At 40.8% G+C, this 19,943-nt stretch overlaps 1 protein-coding gene across 1 annotated transcript in view; it reads left to right on the top strand.

Moving 5' to 3' along the window:
* DCHS2 (dachsous cadherin-related 2) overlaps positions 1 to 19,943 on the top strand; it is a 114,936-nt gene that overhangs the window by 81,145 nt on the left and 13,848 nt on the right. Inside the window, exons 8-14 of the mRNA XM_083519842.1 lie at positions 1,978 to 2,135; positions 3,690 to 4,530; positions 5,629 to 5,868; positions 9,927 to 10,061; positions 10,353 to 10,562; positions 11,255 to 12,112; positions 19,047 to 19,157. Coding sequence (XP_083375968.1) covers positions 1,978 to 2,135; positions 3,690 to 4,530; positions 5,629 to 5,868; positions 9,927 to 10,061; positions 10,353 to 10,562; positions 11,255 to 12,112; positions 19,047 to 19,157 — 2,553 coding nt within the window. The remainder of the gene's footprint in view (positions 1 to 1,977; positions 2,136 to 3,689; positions 4,531 to 5,628; positions 5,869 to 9,926; positions 10,062 to 10,352; positions 10,563 to 11,254; positions 12,113 to 19,046; positions 19,158 to 19,943) is intronic.

The following is a 19,943-nucleotide window of genomic DNA, read 5'->3' as shown; positions in this document are numbered from 1 at the left end:
CGCGTCTCCTGGACTCACGGCGTGACAGTTTCCTGCGAGGTGTGGGTCTGCCTATGGGAGACTCCGATACCTCCCCACTGTTCTCGCTGGAAGCCTCCCTGAGCCCTCCCTCCTGCTCGCATTCCCTCAGAGACCCACTCCTCCCCCTGCTGGTCCCTGCTTCAGCAGTTGAGTCTCTTTCATCCTGCCTGAGTCCCTCCACCACCTGATGCTCTGATGGCAGTTCCCTGACACCCCACAATGACTAGCTCATTCATTCCTAATTGTGAGAAACTGGATATGTGAAACCTGTTTTCTGGGCCTCTCCATGGAAGTAAACCATGGAAGTTGGAGACTGCCTTCCTGAACCACTAGGGTTAGGGTATGCTATAAAATAGAGACTACAGCTGGTGCAGAGCATTATTGTTTGGCTCCTGAGGGAATGGGCTGTCAGATTTTGGTGCTGCTTCTTCCTGTTTTTATTCTTGGGGTGCAGGCATCAAGAAATCCCTCTGGCCCTTAGGTTAAAAAAGGGAGAAATATCCATTGTTCTTCATGATAAACTTAACTCACTGACAATTACCATTCACTTTTCCTTCTGATTTGGACTCTGGGTTAGGCGAGTAAAATGGCGTTGACTTAGGCATGTGTTGCAGAGTCCTTGGGCAGTAGGATGTTATTATTATCATTATTTATTAAATTTGTATACCAGCCTCCATCCATAGATCTCAGGGTGCTTCACAGCATTAAAATTTCAAGATAAAAAACACAAAATACATAATTGAAACAAAAACAAATACCTCCCCTCCCACTCTCACAACACATTTAAAAGAGTATTAGGTGTTAATCAGCCAAAAGGTTGGCTGAAGAGGAACGTTTTTGCCTAGAACTTAAAAGGTTTATAATGAAGGCCTCCCTCAGGCATCCTGTCTGCTCTTCAGGCCATGTCCCTTAATATTTGGTAAGGCCAACAAAGCTGTTACCTCAGCCTCTGTGTTTCCAGAGGGCCTAAAATCCATATGGGTGCTACACAAGTATTTTGGAGTGGCTCTTACAGTGCCTTTGCAGGGACAAATGCAAGCACACCTTGTTGCAGCTGCTCTGGATTATTTCTATGTGTGTTCTACAGCTGTGATCCTTTCATCTTGTCCATCGAACTGTGCATGTACTTGATATTAGGACAAGAGACAGAGGTACTGTACATCCATAAGGTGCTTGGGGGGAAGTTCAGTTCACTCTAGCTTTTGCAGCCAGGGACTTTCAGAACATGCTGCACTGGTTTACTGGCTCCCATCTCTTGTTTAGTGGAGGTTTTCTGACAAGAATTGTTCCTTCGCAGACTGAAGAAAAGTTGTAGGTGTCAGTTGATGCCGATAGCCTAAACTCAGCATTTAGCAGGAGATTATTTATGAAAATATTTAATAGTGCAGAATCAATATTTGGAAATTGTTGTAAAATGTAGTCAAGTGCAGAATGGTTGCATTAAGCTATATTTTATCCCCATTGTCAGGTTTTTTGTTCTGCTCTGGTTACCACTTGAAATAATTCCAAAGCAACAGAAACTATTTTTCTGCCAATTTTTCACCAAAATCGTTTCTCATCTTGTTTTATGGTCCGTAAGTATACACATGGGCATTTATATTGATAGTTATGCAGCGTAACCAATCTGTTCTATCTTCAGTATACACCCAATGTTTATTGAAGTCATCTGTTGCAGTCACTCAGGATTGTATTCAACAAAGTAGTTCTGTGATAGAAGTTCCCCCACTACTTTTCTCCCCCTCCCCAGATCTGCTCTGACTCAGGGAACCCCCATAACATGTCTAGGGGATGCATATGGAGGGGAAGATGAGGGGCTGTTCTACTGTGCAGCCAGAAATCGAACTAACGGGACTACTTTGTTGATACCACCTCAGGACTTAAGTTTGTTCTGTGATGTGCTGTTTCTATAGCACTTCTTCATGTGCAAGTATATTAATAGTGATGTATCTTTTTCAGGAGAAAGTTTAGGCCATTTCCAGATTGACAGCAGCAGTGGTGAGTTAAGGACCACTGAAGCTCTTTTGTACAATTGGCGTTCAAGCTACCAAATGGCAATCACTGCAGCTGATCAGGGAGTCCCTCCTCTTCAAGGACAAGTAGTCATCACTGTGGAGGTATTGATTTGAAACAGGCATGGTTTTCTTGAAGTATCTGGAGCACAAACCAGTTAGGACATGCCTGGAGCACCCTCTCCCCCACAATCCATATATTTCTCTGCTGAGCCAATACCCTGGAAAGGGAAAATGTTTCACTCAATTTTAAATATAGGAACTGCAACTGTTGTGCCAAACATTTCTGCTTCATTAAGGGGAAGCCATCAGCGAAAGTGAGAAAGGCAATACACTTTTTAAAAAAGAGAAATTAGTGGGAAACTTGCAAACACTCTGAAACACACACACACACACACACACACACACATACATACACACACACCCCTGTGTGTGTGTGTGTGTGTGTGTGTGTGTGTGTGCATGCTTGGTTGCAAACTAAGTTAGTTGCACTTAGGTCCCATTGAAAGCAATGTGAAATAAATTTCATTGTAAACAATTGCAGCTTGTGATCAGTGGGACCTAATTATGAATAATTTAGACGGGATCCAACTCTCTGTCTTTATCAGATTGTTCCTTTGCCTGACACTGTTGGCCTGATCAGAGACTTTTTAAAGAGAACTTACTGTCCTCTGAACCAAACCCTGGGTACCTCCTGAGATTGCTTTTCTGAATACACTCACTTATCATCACTGTTGTTGGTTTGTGCCATTATGACCAAACAAAAGTGACAAATTGGAATTGTGCAAATGCAGGCAGTTGAGCATGATTTAACCTGGTGCATTTCAAAGCACAGTTGCTGTTCTGTCAGGGGATATACTTACTGATTAGCTTCAGTAAAGGAGACTTGCTGGCCCCTGTGTAGAAAGACCATACCTTACGAAGTTTGAATAAATACCTTTAAGTTTTTTAGTAGGAGCACTGTAATACACACACACTGTGTTGAGATAACATTTGTGGTTTGCACAGTGAGTATTGTGTAAGTTATGCACAAGAATGCATAGTATTAAGAAGATTTGCACCTTTTGTAGTTTGCCACTTTTAATTTGTTTTTTAAATGGTGCAGCCTCCTTTTCCCAATATTCCTTCCTCAATTATGGGCCTTCATCAAGACTTCTGTTGCCAGATAAATATAAGATTCATAGCACATTGCCAAAAAGAAGGTAACTTCAGTTAGTTTTAAAGAATCCTCTAGTAGTTTTTCCTGATTATGCGACTGTTGGGTTATGATTCTTGGAAGTGCTTGAGACTGTTAGAAAGATTTGCACCAAAGCAATTCCTGCTGTGATTTGATAACCTTTCTGCAAAATCAATTGATAGATTAAACCATTTATCGTGTTTTGTGTGGGCTGTATTCTTACAAGCACAGGAACTCTTTCGGCTATTAGGGAATGATAAATTTGTGGCTGAGGAATGGGCGTCGACAAGAAGCCTCTTCTAAGTGTAAACACTTGTGCTGCTTGTTGAATTCCTGAGGTATATTAGCATTAGCTGAAGTACATGCACTCAGGCTGTGAACAATGAATGTCCTAGAAAAAGTAAAGTATATTTTCAATAAATAAGAGCAGTATTAGTGCTGTTTGCTTGTTTCGCTTTTCAAACTTTGTTCTTTTGTTTCAGGTGATCCCACTTCCCCAAGGGAGATCTGTTCCCTCCTCAAACATCAGACATTTTGTTCTACCAGAAAATTTTAGGCCTGCGCAAATGCTGGGCTCTCTAAAATTGCCTCATCAGCACCCATATTCCAACAGAAAAGAGCATTTTAGCATATTTGAAGAAGATTCTGATGCTCCATTTGAAATCAACAGTGCTACTGGGGATCTGTTTCTTTCCAAGGAACTTGATTATGAAACAGTATCTCACTACTTCCTTAGAGTTGTTGTGAATGAAAACCCGAATAGTTCTCCACAGAATAATACTTTTTTCCTCAGTATTGATGTCAAAGATGAAAACGACCACTCACCATCTTTCCAGGATGACTTCGTTGTAATTAGGATAGAGGAGAATGTGCCCGTTGGCACCTTGGTGTACACGTTTAATGCAAAAGATGGAGATGGGAGTTTTTTAAACAGCAACCTTCAGTATTCTATACACGGGAATGACTTCACTGAAAATCCATTTCTCATTCACCCCTCTTATGGTAGCTTAATCACAGCAGTTCCTCTTGACCGAGAGATGACTCCATTTGTTGTCCTGACAGTATCGGCAATAGATCAGGCTGCAAACATGACTGATCGCAGGCAGAGTTCATTGACAGCAAAAGTCATCATTTTAGATGTCAACGATAACCACCCTAGCTTCGTTTCATCTCCCCTTTCCTACGTTAGAGAAGACGCAGAGGTAGGCTCATTAGTGCATCACATACTTGCACGAGATCTAGACCAAGGAAGGAATGGACAAGTCACATACCATCTTCTCTCGAATAACGAAGACCATCCATTTGTAATAGATAAAACTGCAGGTAAGGGTAAAAAGGGCTAAGTTAGCCCCATAGAAGTCGCACTGGGGATTCTTTCCATCTCCTTTTTAAAAATTGAACTCTTGAAAGCAACTTTTTGATTGAACATAGAGCAAAAGTGTTGTGGAAACTTGTAAACATTCACCAGCTTCCACAGAATTTAACATACTGTATTTTTTGCTCCATGACTCACTTTTTCTCTCCTAAAAAGTAAGGGGAAATGTGTGTGGGTCTTATGGAGTGAATGCAGGCTGCGCAGCTATCCCAGAAGCCAGAACAGCAAGAGGGATTGCTGCTTTCACTGCGCCGTGATCCCTCTTGCTGTTCTGGCTTCTGAGATTCAGAATATATTTTTTCTTGTTTTCATCCTCCAAAAACTAGTTGCGTCTTGTGGTCTTATAGAGCGAAAAATATGGTATATTAAAGGACTGTAGAAATGCATGGTCCAATTGAGTGTCAGTCTCAGCCCCAGTGACAAAGTGTCAAGGAAAGAAGCAAACAGGCAAGTTAAGCACCTCTGTAAGGGAAAAGGCACATACTTGTAATTTATTTAGCAGCACTTGGCCCACAATGCAGAATCAGAAGCAGTGGTTTGAAGCACATTTGCAAACTATGCTTTGAGCTCTGATTTGTGCAAACAAAAAGCAGGTTACAAATGGAGAAGGTCAGCAGGGATATGGGAGCTATCTAGCGTATCGCACAGGGTGTGTGAAAATAAGGCATAGGTGTTTGTTCCCTTGAGGCCAGCTTTTCCAGCTGACCTGGAGAAGTTGAGGCAGAAAGTCTTATGTAATATCTCTTCTGCTGCAGTGGAGAATGAGTGGCTCAAGGAAGGGGGGTGTCATTTTGATGAAAATGGAAATGATCCCTTAAAGGGGACTTTTTCCTTGTGGATATAGCAGGCAAAGGCAAATCTTCTTTATGGTAATGTTTTCTCTGTACTTTAGCAACTCAGACCTTGGTTTGGCATCTGAACTATAGTTTGCACAAACCATCGATTTGACACGAGAGCTGAACTGAGCCATAGCAAAGCTTTACTGAAACACCAACTGCATTGGGATAAATTTTATATCCTTACTACAATTTTCCCTCTTACAACAGGACTGCTAACTACTGCCTTTGCTTTGGATCATGAACACCAAGAATATTACAACCTGACCATTGTGGCCCTTGATAATGGTACCCCAGCTCTGTCTGCAACTCAGAGTCTGACAATAATTGTTGTCGATGTGAATGACGACGTTCCAGTGTTTACCAGATCTCTATATGAATCTTTCATCTGTGAAAATGAAGATCCAGGAGCAGTTGTCATTAAAGTTGAAGCCATAGATAAAGATTCAGGTAGTTTGCTTTCTACAAAAAAATAAAATAAAAACGACAAATTCACATTATTTTGACATCAACCTTTGAATCTGAAACAATGCCAACAATCCTGTGCTTTGATATATGCGCTCACAAGCTCCTAAGTTGAAGATTGATTCCCCCCATTTATTGTCTGCCGTGATCAGCAGTGGTTCTCAAGGATCTCAGGTTTTTCTTATCACCTGCTGTCTGATTCTTTTTTAACTAGTGATGCAAATAATCAAAGATTGAGCCTTCTGCATGCAAAATATGCTTTCCATTTTGCTATAGCCCATCCTTTAGGGACTGTAGTTGTTAAACTACAGGCCAGGCATTTGTGGAGAGGAGTAAATGAAGAAGAGTGGGATGATCTGGAGGACGGTTTTGTCTTTTATCCACCAGTAGCCAAGCTTTATTGGGACGCGGGTGGCGCTGTGGGTTAAACCACAGAGCCTAGGACTTGCCGATCAGAAGGTCAGCGGTACAAATCCCCGTGACGGGGTGAGCTCCCGTTGCTCGATCCCTGCTCCTGCCAACCTAGCAGTTCAAAAGCACGTCAAAGTGCAAGTAGATAAATAGGTACCGCTCCGGTGGGAAGGTAAATGGCATTTCCGTGTGCTGTTCTGGTTCGCCAGAAGCGGCTTAGTCATGCTGGACACATGACCTGGAAGCTGTACGCTGGTTCCCTTGGCTAATAAAGCGAGATGAGCGCCGCAACCCCAGAGTCAGTCACGACTGGACCTAATGGTCAGGGGTCCCTTTACCTTTACCTACCCAAGCTTTGGATGGATTGAATGCCTCCAGCAGTTGAGTACTAGTGAGCCACACTAAATTTCCAAGCATAACTGGGTATTTAGTGTTTTGAGGAGCACTCTTCTTGGCCATTTATTTTTTTCTATCTCAAAAGCATTTTTTTTTAAAAAAAGTGACACATTTAATAGAAATTGGAAACATGCATTAATATCATTTGGCCAGAGTGGGGCACTGTAATCCCAGCATCTGTTTTTCTCTCCATTATAGCTGAAAAGAGATTGTGACCTACAGGAGCAAACTTTTTCTAAACATAAAAAGTAACAGCACAAACACTTCCTTGGCATTTCAATGTTCCCCAAATACTAACGTTAGAAGTAAAAGGAGAGGTTCAGCTCCTGTAGAATTTTCCCTAAGCAAAAATACTTCCAAAATTCTAGGGTACAGGATCGGTTGCATCTGTTAATGTTCCATGGATTTTAGTGAGATTTAAGTTTACCTAGCTGGGCATGCAATGACAGTGACGGCAGAGCATCCACTGGTCTTGTAAAGAAGCTTGAGTGACAGAGGATTTGATAGGAAATTGGCTATAGGTGTTCATAATTCCTGAGTAAATCAAGCCAAAGAGGAAGGTATTTGCCTCTCTGCTCCTCTCCTGTCTGGTAAGCTTCATGTCTAATATTACCGTTTCTGCTGAAGAATGCTTTTGTAATTTCCCCCACAGAAGCGTGCACCTGAAAACATTATATTGGAATTAGCGGTCCATGAAAATGTTTGTGTGGTGATGCTATTACAAGAATCCAGGAAGGACCTAGGAACTTGCTCTTGGGGTTCCATGAAATAGCACTACCCATGAAGAGTTCCTAAGTCATGTTTTTCATATGAATGCTTGCAGAGATAACAGAAAAATTTGCACCACAACTTTATACATAGACTTGGATCGTAAGTTATGTACAAGTAAACTTAAAGTGGAACAGCTACCTGGTGGACCTGTGTGGTTCCAGATCATCATATTGCATTGTTTTTAATGTTGCTGTTAACTACAGCAGTATAAGCAAGACTACTTAAAAGATGGAGGCTTGAGTACAAAGAGATGCATTTTCTGGTGGTTTCATCAGGGCAAGATTTTGGACAGGTCTCCAGGGTCTCACTTAAAAGAATAGGCAGGTTCCAGACACAGCATTGCTGACTTACCAGTTTTTGAGTGAGGCAATTGAAATTAACTTCCAAAGAGGAACCCCTACCATACCAATAAGCTGCATTGAATCCAGAATCTAAAATGGCCTAATTGTGCCATTTTGTACTTGCAAGAGGTGGGGTTTCTCAGTATCTCCCTTGGAAAACCTCCTCCAACCCAGTGTAGCATTCAGCAAGCTGGTCCCCAAACTGAATCTGTCTGTCTGTATCTGTAATACAGACAAATATTTAACTTTTACCTAGCTGCAAGTCATATACAATAACCTGAGATGCATACTTGTTATCCTCTCTGCAAAATGTAGGATTAAATCCATTATACTTAATAGCACCAGTTATTTTGCTGTATAACACGTTATGAAAATGGTGCCATGCTTTCCTCGGGAGAGCACTGAAACCACAAGAAATATGGGAACAATTTATTCTGAAGCAATAAAGGATGTGAATGGGAAACAGAGTTCCCACTACAGAAGGCATACAGCTATAGCAAGAAGCAAACAGCTGCTAAAGTTCATAAACAACATTTTCTCCCGCAGCACTGAGGAGAGTGGTATTGATTTTGCATGGTAATGAAGTATTACAGAACGCCATATAAACTGTAGTTGCAGCTACCCCATTCTTAAGTAAGGTGCACGAATAACAATCAAGAAGGCGGGGTTCTCAAGTAGCGAAACACACCTCCTTTAGGTGGCTGGGCATTTGCTGGATGATGACAAGGGCATTCTAGATCAGAGTTATCAGTCTTTTCATGCTGAGGTCCATGTGTAGGGTGAAAGACTGAATCTGTAGTGGAATTGAGGGGGCAAGATTAAATGAGGGGAGAACCACCTTGAGCTCCTTGGAGCAATCAATAAGTGCAATCCGTCAATCAAAAAAACACGTTCTAAACGCAGCATAAGGGGTCTCTATAGTATAGTGTATTTTAAAATGGGGTTTTAGAGTTTTTAGGGTTTTTTGAATGTTTTATGTAGTTTTTATGTAGTTTTATGTAGTTTTTATGTAGTTTTATGTAGTTTTTCAATTTCATTGTTCTGCATGGGACAATGACAGTAAAGATATCGTATATCGTCTAACAAACAAACAAACAAACAAACAAACAAACAAACAAACAAACGGTATGTTTGGCTTGTGGTTCTTATTGTAGTTGCCAACACCATGTGTTCCATAGCCAATTTTCAGTTGGTTTCACCACAAAGTAGTTAAAAATATCACTTCGTAATGTGATAAGAATAGTGTATTTAAACTACCCTATTTTTAGTATGAGGTTGTTTTATTAAGGCTACATCTACTGCTTGTGGGCAATGCAGAAATACAGGGGCTACGTGTCCATAACGACTTGGAAAACTGTTGTATACAGAGTTGGTCGCCTAGCCCAATATTGGCCACCTAGCCCAATATGGCTTCTCTGAGTGGCTGCAGCTGAATTTAAGCAGAGATCATTCACCTCCTTATCTACCTGATGCTTTTTAAATAGAGGTCCTGGGAATTCATGCAAAACATGTGCTCTATCTCAGAGCTACAATTTCCCTCCATTAAGAGATAAACGAGACTTGTATGATTTCCCTCTTACTTTCTTAAATTGGTTAGGGCATACACATAAATGTTCTCCTTACTGGGTACTTCTGACTTACTGAGATTTGCTGATTACTAGATCTTGTACCCCAGAAACCCTGTGTTGTTTACAGTATTCTGGTTTGTATTGCATAAAACTACAACATTGGCTCTGCCTGATTAGGTAGGGGTTTCTTAGATGGTCACCTGGGGAGCTACATGGCAAGCACCTTTTAATATTTGGAGAATTAGGAATGATGTCTAATGCAGTATAACTTGGCAAGAAAAAACTCGCACTAGACTCACACAAGTCCTTGGTGCGTGCCAGCAAGAGTTCTCCAGATTTTTTAAAATAGGTTTATGTTTGTCTTTCAGTTCATTGCTAAAGGTGTGCTGAGCTTTTTTGTTTTATACAAGGGATTCTATACAAGTAATAATGAATTCAGTTACCTTTGTACCAAAATATTTCCATAGGAAAATAGCTAGTAAGCCAGTACCTGGACTGTTAATACTGAGGTTTGATACACTTAGATGTTTTATTGATTTTCCCATTGTATTTTAAGGAATCAATTCTCTACTCCAGTATGAAATTTTACCAGGTCCTGGATATGAAACTTTTCAAATAAACCCAGATACTGGAGAGATTACAACAGTCACCTCGCTTGACAGGGAGGCTCAAGATAAATTCACTATTAAAGGTAAGAATCTACTTCAGTTTAATGGGTTTTGCACAAAAATTGCAAGTAAATCAGTGGTGTTTTTTTTAAAAAAAACACCCTGAAATTTTAATAGAAGTTGTTACTTATTGTCTCTTCGCCAGGGCAACAAAATTTAATGAAACAAAAGCAGTGCAATGTGTTCAGAAACATAAAGTTGTGTTGTGTCTTAGGAGGAACAGCATGCAAAGTTTGTTGTTCTCACGTTGTTGGCAGGCAGTCTACTGTACCTTGCTTTTGTATACTAGCTTTCAAATTTGCTTTTCTATTTAGTGCTGGTTCAAGACAGTGGAACTCCCATTTTATCCAGTACAGCGACAATAATCTTCAGAGTACTGGATGAAAATGACCACGCTCCCAAGTTCATCCTTCCAGTTTCTGAGATCCAAATTATGGAGAACCAAGAGCCTTCAACAGTATCAACTGTGTTGGCTGTAGACAAGGATGCTGGTGGTAATGGGACTGTGCAATATCACATCATTGGTAGGCTGAATTGCTTTATACTCTGAATATTAAAAATGTCGCAGTGTAATATTTTCTGATCTCTTTAGAGGTTTTAATTTATTTTATTATTTAATTCCTCCCCCCCCCCCCACACACATGGAATTTATCTTGCAATGGCATGGTTAAACAAAATGGGAAATAGGCCTGCAATGAGGAGGGGTGGTGTTCTTCTTGTCTGGATAAGGAAAAATAACTATAAGGGAGTCCCTAGTAGCCAAAGCATAAACAGTAACAACCCAGAATATAAGAAACGATAGATATAGATATTACAACACTAAATATCTTTGCTTCCCATAGGTAAACTTTTGGTAGAGAAGCAAGTCAAAATAACTCCTTTTGGTTAACAATTTTTGTAGGTTCCGTTGTGTAACTGAAGTTGGCAAAAGAGTACCTTGCTCAGGAGCAATAGATCTTGCAAGTTTGATTTGAGGAGGACAGAGGGGAAGAGAATCCATTTGACGGAACAGTTGCTATGTAAATTCAGGTGGTGCTTCGGATCTACTACTGTGACCTGATTTAAATGAAATGCAGGTCTCAGGAAAGCATACCTGGGGCCCATAGTTGCAAAAAATTTACTATCTTGATTGGTGGTTGTTGTTTTTTAAGTGGTCCCTTAAAGAGAATGCTCAACCAATGTGTTCTTTTTCTTTAATGTTTGCTCCATTTTAAAGGTGGAAATGTTAGAGGATACTTTGCATTACACAAAACATCAGGAGACCTCTTCACCACTTGCAGCTTAGACAGAGAAACTGACAGTAACTTTACCCTGGTTATTGAGTGTTTCGACCTGGGCAGTCCACCAAAAAGCTCGGTGACCCAACTGCATATCAAAGTCCTGGATGAAAATGACAACAGTCCCTTGTTTGCAAGAAACCAGTATCAAGTGTCAGTGAGAGAAGATATCGGAGAACGGTCAGCAGTTCTTGAACTTTTTGCAGCAGATGCAGATGAGGGTCCAAATGGTGAGGTCACATACTCTCTCACAGAGGACATCCTTGGAGCCTTCACCATTGACAGGATTACTGGTGTGATATTTACTACCAAACTGCTGGACCGGGAATTAAAATCTCAGTATGTATTTAAGGCTTTGGCAACAGACTCTGGCATCCTCGGACCAAGAAGCACAAGTGTTACTGTAATTGTGCATATTGAGGATCTCAATGACAATAGTCCCCTTTTCCTACAGAATCCTGTCATTGTTCATGTATCTTCTCACACACCTATAAATCAGACATTGGCTACTGTGAGAGCCAGCGATGTTGACCTAGGACTAAATGGAGTTGTGAATTTTAGGTTCCTGAAACCACAAACCATGTTTCAGATGGGCCCAAGCACGGGAGAAATTTTTCTTCGAGAACCTGTACCTCAGGAAGGCCTCGTTTCACACCTCCTGATAGTGGCTTCTGATCAAGGAGTCCCAGCTAGAACAGCGACTGCACTTTTGGCCGTCTATTCGGAAGCACAGGCAGAGATTATTTCGTTCAGCCGTACTGAATATGAAGCAGCAGTTCCTGAAAATAGTGAAATAGGTGGGTAGCTAGTCATGATCTTTGTTTTTGTTCTATAGCCAAAAATGTGTCATTGTGGGGGTTTGTGTAAGGGACATGAAGAACCTCTTACAGCAAATGCAGTCATGAGTTAATTGTTGGTATATGAATAAGAATTTTATGTTCTTGAGGACTGAGTCTGAATGGAATCATGCCTGAGTTGTTGCTCAGGTATCTTATCTTATTTTTCTGTTCTGTGTGTGTGTACTGTGCAATCTAGATGAAGAAAGGTGTCACATCAGACACAGACTCCAATTTTAAGTACTGAACATGGTGGGAGTTGTGTTCACACAAACCAGGTTGGAAATAAATTAGGCTGCATAACTGCCTGAGATCACGCAATCATGGTTTATGTTACTATGTAATCAGTAGGTGTACCTATGAACAAAAAAAGTGGGGGGGTCTTATATTATTTAAATAACCTAGTTGATAGGAGGTGCAATTTTTATCGTACCTTTTGCTGTGTAAGTTTTAGTATTTGGGGAAATTATTTGCTCAGTGTCTTTCCATTGACAGCCTGTCTAAGCAGCTTTAATTGGAGGTAGTAGTGTTGGTCATCTAGAAAAGTGGTAGTCAGTGAAGGCCCTTCTTATGATGTCTAGTTTGCAAATATATTTCACTTTCTCTGTTAAATGCAGTAATTTTGTTTTGCATTTCTATACATCAGTTGAGCACAACATTTGCTTCATATTGCCCTTAGCTGCCTGAATCAGCAGATTGTCTCTGTGTTTGTTCATTTTGAAACAAGGTGCTGTTAACTGGGATTTCCAACTTCTTGATTGCAGAGATCTGTGGTTCTTTAATCTCTGTGCATGTGTGTGGTGAAAATGTATGGTGCTTTCCTAAGCTCAATGCTAGCAGCATTCTCTCACAAATGATTTTTCCCCATCTTTCATGGTTTTTTTTAAAAAAACAAGGCTCTTAGTAAATATGCATGTGATTATTAAAATTCAATGAGATAATCTGTTATTGAAATGGTCTGTTACAAATATGGCTTTGAAAGGGGTGCAGTTTGACATTATGGAAATTCCCTAAGGCGTTGTGGTAAGAGAATAGAAACAGCCTGCTGCTAAATAGTAATAAACATAAATAAGAATAAATTTGGATAGTTTTGATTAAAGCACACTGAGGGAATATTTAGAGTGGAAATGTGGGAGTCTGCCTGCTTTAACTTGGGAATTGGCTCTTGGAGAGAAACAGTTTGCAGGATAGGATCTGGAAGTTCTTCTGAAGAGATTTAGACTTTTTATTTGCTCTGTTTTGAACTTGGTTGCCCTCGTTAATATGAGCAACCAAAAGGGAGAAAGTCAGCATTTAGGAAAATCATTCTTTATACCTTTCCCCACATATGGCAAACTGTGTTCATGGGAATGTGTAGTGGGGTAGGCAGTATCATCCCAGACCGACACACATTCATTTATTTTTACCACCACTCCTTCTAATGCTGAGCTCGATCTCAAATGGGGCCACTGAGCAACAAGAAGGAAGTAGCCAGCATGCCTGAGGGAAACAAAGATACTTGCAGAAGAACAGGTTCAGAAATTGAACCTGAGAGGGTAAAACAAACAAACAAACAAACAAACAAACAAACAAACAAACAAACAAACAAAAAGCCTCATAAGGGTTGAGCTGCTTAGTAGCTATGGAACACTGAGCATCTGCTGGAAGAGAAAGGAGAGATGAAATTGGGCAGTTTAATGGAAGTAGCTGAAAAACAAGATGTATAGTCGCAGCCCCCTGGTAATCTTCAAGATGCTAGCAGCCTAGCTGAAAGAAAAGGCAAGAAGTACAAAGAAGAGAGTCGAAACAGCAAAAGAGGGTGGAGAAAGAGATGCATTAGATATTTTAAAAAAGCAAAGAGAACTATCTCATTATTTAGAGAAGTAATTTCTTGGTACACATATTTTAAAATTTCTCCAGGAACAGAAGTGAGGCCTGCCTATAAGAAATCAGTGGAGAAATGCAAGATTTTAAATGTAGCTTTGGAAGATGATGGATGAGGCATATCTCAAGTGAGAGAGGAAAGACAAAGATACAAAAGGAGGGGAAGAAAAAGCAAAAACCAAGAGCAGAGGTGGCGGGGAGGAAGCGTCTCCACCCGCATTATCCAGCCCGCACAGAGGTCCAGCGCCGAGGGCCTTCTGGCAGTTCTCTCACTGTGAGAAGTGAGGTTACAGGGAACCAGGCAGAGGGCCTTCTCGGTAGTGGCGCCTGCCCTGTGGAACGCCCTCCCAGCAGATGTCAAGGCAATAAACAACTATTCTACTTTTAAAAGACAACTGTTTAGGGAAGTTTTTAATGTCTGATGCTGTATTGTTTTTAATATTCAGTTGGAAGCTGCCCAGAGTGGCTGGGGAAACACAGTCAGATGTGCGGGGTATAAATAATAAATTATTATTATTATTATTATTATTATTATTATTATTATTATTATTATTATTATTATTTAAAAGGTTGGGTGGGCAGCAGAGGAGATGGGGGGGGGGGAGAGAGAGAGACTACAGCTTTTCTGAGGAAACCAGAACCTTAGTCTGTCAAAAAGGCACACTTTAATCATGGGAGGAGCCAGAAGAAGACGTACAAGATGCCATCCAACCATCTTAGGGACTCCACTCTGGATTTGTGTAGGGTTTACTCCTTAGGCTTTTCTTCTCCCAAATATGTCCAGCATGGAAATTCTCAGGCAGGGCAACATTAGGAAAATGGCCTTACCATCAGCCTGACAAAGACTGGCATTCTGGGTGAGGGTGTTGCCACCACTCCATGCATCAGCATTAGTGGCCAGACACTTGAGACGGTAGGTGATTTTGTTTACCTGGGCTCCACCATAACCTGCAACATCTCCATTGATGCTGAGCTAGAAAAGCGCATCGGCAAGGCAGCTGTGGCAATGGCTCGGCTCACCAGAAGGGTATGGGAAAATGTGATGCTAATGTCCAATACCAAGATAAAGGTCTACCAGGCATGCTTGTTGAGCTCACTGCTTTATGGAAGTGAGCCGTAGGCAACTTACAGCCATTAGGCACGGCACCTCAATGCCTTCCAAATGCCCTGTGGCAGGAGGATTTGGGGTATCACATGGCAGGGCAGAGTTTCAAACAAATATGTGCTTTCCCAAGGCCATATCACCCAGTATGTTCACACAACTGTCTCAGCAACGTCTATTCAGGCTTGGTCATGTCTACAGAATGGAAGATGGCAGGATCCCCAGGCCCATTGGCAGACCAACTCTGTATTACAAAGATGTCTGCAAATGTGACAACATCTACCCTGCCATGTGTGAATCCCTTGCAGACAACAGCAGTGCCTGCAGACAGACAGTCAGGCCGTGTAGCCATAGCAGTGACCAAAGGAGGAATGACTGCTGGGAGGCGTCCAGAGAGAAGAAACGCCATGGTGCATCTGCAGCAGCACAACCAGAGAGCCAGTGTGGTGTAGTGGTTAAGAGCGGTAGTCTCGTTATCTGGGGAACCAGGTTCGCGTCTCCGCTCCTCCACATGCAGCTGCTGGGTGACCTTGGGCTAGTCACACTTCTTTGAAGTCTCTCAGCCCCACTCACCTCACAGAGTGTTTGTTGTGGGGGAGGAAGGGAAAGGAGAATGTTAGCCGCTTTGAGACTCCTGAAGGGGAGTGAAAGGCGGGATATCAAATCCAAACTCTTCTTCTTCTTCTTCTTCTTCTTCATCTGCCCCAGCTGCAACAAAACATGTCTACAGCCACAGCAGGTCCTGCAACCTTCCAACAGTTGGACCTCACTCCCAACTCCTTCATTGTCTCCCAAGACAGACAGATGCCAACATGTGATCTTTCACACAACATAAAAGTCACTTCTGGAAAACTAGAAGAATCCAGCAAGTTATTTGCTTCCAGAAAAAAACATTGCAACCCCATTAACCTGGGAAAATTGCATGCATTGTAATTTCATGTGATGACATTTAAATTTAGTGTGACGTGGTGATATATTGATCAAAAAGCCACTGTTTTACAACACAACAGGTGATGCAGCTTAAAAGGAACATTTGAATCTGGGATAAAAGCACTAGTATTATCAGGAAAATGCATTAATCACCACATCTGAATGTACCCTTTTTCATTTTTGTCTGAAAGTTTCTATTATGTGATAGTGCGAGACTCTAAGAATGTAGTTGTGATGACTCTGACCAGCAATCAGAACGCCTGTTCCCATGATTAATTTTGGCTTTTGCATACCTGTCAGTTCTACCTTTTTACTTCTGTAGAACTTCAAATCATTCCTGCTTTGTTTGGAACTTCCCAGAAGCAGCTGAGCCCTTGCGATAATATCATGTGTAGTTTCTACATGGATATTGTTGCTTCTGTGGCCAGGTAGGCAGCAAATAACAAGGCAGTTAACATTTCCTTTGTTCCTGTTTTTAGAAATTACAGTGTAAAGTACAAACATGAGAATTTTGTACTAGCATCAAGCCAAACTATAGAGATGGTATGTTCCTGACCCCTGGGTCTGTTTGTATTTACATAATGTTTCCTGTAATATAATAAAATCTCATTTGGAAAGGTCAATATACAGTAACCTGAATCCATCACAACTGATTAAAATCAATTGCCATGTTACAGAATTGGTTTCACAAGTGGCTAAAATTCCCATAGCTTTAATCTTGTTAGATCTTGAGGAAACCTTAACAACAAAAATCTATGTTGGTAACTGTTTTCTAAACTTAATCACAGTTAGATGTGATGTGTTTGGTTAGGATAATGCCTCGTGTTTTGTTTGTTCTTCCTACTTTTGCTACAAACAGAATGGTTGTTTATTTCATGCCTTTTGCTATGATAGATCAGTTCTCTTCTGGATTCGGGATCTCAGTGAACAACGGTATACTCTCTTTGATGTTAATAACAAACTGTGCAAATCTTTGTGAAACGTCTTGAGGCTAATTCTTGCAACACTAAAAAACGTGTAACCCACTGACATTTTCCTTTGACCAGCTTGAACACCCCTTTCACCCAAAACGTATCACAAAATGACTTTGAAATACCTCATTTTCAAAAGGCATTTGCCATGTGGTATATGGTGGTGGGGGTCTTCTGTTTGGGAGAAATTTAAGTAAATGTGTTTAGTTTGGTTCTTTGAAACATGACTATATTTGGGGTTTTTTTAATTGTTTGTTTATTTGGGTTTTTCCTTTCTTTTCCTCAGTAGTGCTGTGAGAAACATTTTCTTTCTTTTAAGAAAGAAAGCATAGGGCTGCTTAAGAAATCAGGGGCCGCAAGCTTCCTTCAAAAGGACCAGTTAGTCTTAATGTTGTAGCAGACGTTATGCAAGGTACTTGTTGCACAAATTAGGTGACAGTGAGTAACTTTTTGAAATGAAGAACAAGCTGGATTTGAAGCAGACACCAGAAAACAAGCAAGATCAGGTTGTTTAGAACATCCTGCAAATTTTGCTCTATATTTTTTATTCTAAATGACCTGGTCTTGCTTGTGGATCATCACTAGTACATTGTGAAACTGCCATTCTTTCATATTGATTTTGGAACATTCCCTCTACTCTACTGGTACATTTGCATGCATTGATTAAACATGGTACAAAATGGAAATCTTTGTTTTGTGCCCTCGTGTGTTACCGTATCCCTACAATCATGTGTTTCAACATGCTGTCTTTCATCACAGGATGCTTGTACATACTCAAAAAGAGAAGGGAGGCAAGGACAAATGAAAGGAAATAAATCTGCAACAAACTGGGGATGTGAATTAATTTTAGCATTTCCCTATTTTAAATTGGAAAGAAGGAAGATAAGCAGAATACAGGGCCAGATGAACTCACAGATCAACAGAGGAATAGATCCAGGGAAATACATCCATTCCTGCTGCTTATGTACTGTAATTTGGAAAAAAAAATGCTATTATGACATCCTTGTCCAAATTTCTGTCTAAAGTTTTGGCTGCTGCACCTCAAAAAGGGTATTGTAGAACTGGGAAAGGTTCAGGAATGAGCAGCCAAAATGATAAAGGGGGCTAGAGCATCTCACGTATATGACAAAAGGTTACAAAGTTTGAGGTTTATGGAAAAGGTAAGGGGGAACATGATAGTGCTTTATAAAATTGTGTGTGGTGTGGAGAAAGTAGATAAAGAGGACCCCCCTTTTTTCTCATAATAAAAGAACCAGTGGTCTTCCAATGAAACTTAACATTGGGAGACCCAGGACAGACAAAGTGAAGACCTGATTCATGCAACACACAGTTAAACTATGGGATGTTGGGATAGCCAGCAACATGGATGTCTTTAAAGGGGGGTTAGACAAATTCATGACTTTTAATGGCTACTAGTCGTGGTGTCTATATTGTACGCAGTATCAGATGCCATATGTCTCTGAATACCACTTCATGAAGATCATGAGTAGAAGCATGCTGTTGTGCTAATGTTCCGCTTGTGGCCACTTGACTGACCACTGTGAGAAGAGAGTGCTGAATGAGATAGGCCTCTGGCTCTCATTAAGTTCTTAAGCATAACGTGTTTCCTGCTTGGCAGGGGGTTGGACTCGATGGCCCTTGTGGTCTCTTCCAACTCTATGATTCTATGATTCTGTGTGTCCTGTTCTTATAATGAGTTCCACACCCCTTTGCAATATTTGACGCTCTCCAATGTCTTCTGCAGTTTTTAGGCCACTTTCTTCCACGGTCAAAATGTGGATTGGTAATGTTCATGAATTAGTCTGATGAATAGGTTTGACCGGTTGGTGAGGCTGACAAGAGCTGTTCTAGAGAACAGAATAATACCTGTCGTTATTATATGACTATATAAACAACGTGCAAAAATTCTCCAGATAGGAGACGGATGGCTAAACTTTCATAGTTCGACCTCACATGGAATAAATTAATAACTGGTTAAGATAAAATCTTTCCAAGTTTTAGTCACTGCAACATATTCTTGTTTTTCTAGGCACCTCTGTTTTCACTGTGGCTGCATATGACCGTAGTCTGATGGGAAAGAATTTAAAACACACAATCATCGGTGAACATGGAGATATTTTCTACATCCATCCCATCATGGGTAAATCAGCCTATCTATCTGCATCTGTTCTAAAACCATTTGAGGCTTTTGTAAAATATTTTCCACACTTGAATTATGATTGCTTTTGTATAAACATTATCTCAGTGGTTAGTGTTAGTTTATTTAAGTGCCAGTGGAAGCTGGCTTTAGGCCTTTAAATTTAACAAAGATGTGTTTGCTAAAATCAGACTTTCTTAGGATTGCTTTTCTACAAAATGAATTCAGGGCCTGATTCAGTCTTCCATGGTAATATTAGCGGCGAAACTGAGATCTGAAACATTATTTACTTGCCCTAGGTGAGAAAATGATCAGAATAGATTTTCACAAAGCTATCCTCTGAAACAAGGATTATTTTTGCTAATAGTAATACACTTTGTTGTTTAGTCATTTAGTCGTGTCCGACTCTTCGTGACCCCATGGACCAGAGCACGCCAGGCACCCCTGTCCTCCACCGCCTCCCGCAGCTTGGTCAAACTCATGCTGGTAGCCTCAAGAACACCATCCAACCATCTGTCGTCCCCTTCTCCTTGTGCCCTAAATGTTTCCCAAAATCAGGGTCTTTTCCAGGGAGTCTTCTCTTCTCATGAGGTGGCCAAAGTATTGGAGCCTCAGCTTCAGGATCTGTCCTTCCAGTGAGCACTCAGGGCTGATTTCCTTCAGAATGGATAGGTTTGATCTTCTTGCAGTCCATGGGACTCTCAGGAGTCTCCTCCAGCACCATAATTCAAAAGCATCAATTCTTCGGCAATCAACCTTCTTTATGGTCCAGCTCTCACTTCCATACAT

Source organism: Podarcis liolepis, assembly GCF_965112155.1.
Source record: "Podarcis liolepis genome assembly, chromosome: 9".
NCBI lineage: Eukaryota > Metazoa > Chordata > Lepidosauria > Squamata > Lacertidae > Podarcis > Podarcis liolepis.
Note: the sequence above shows the minus strand (reverse complement) of the source record. Positions and strands in the feature narration are given on the sequence as shown.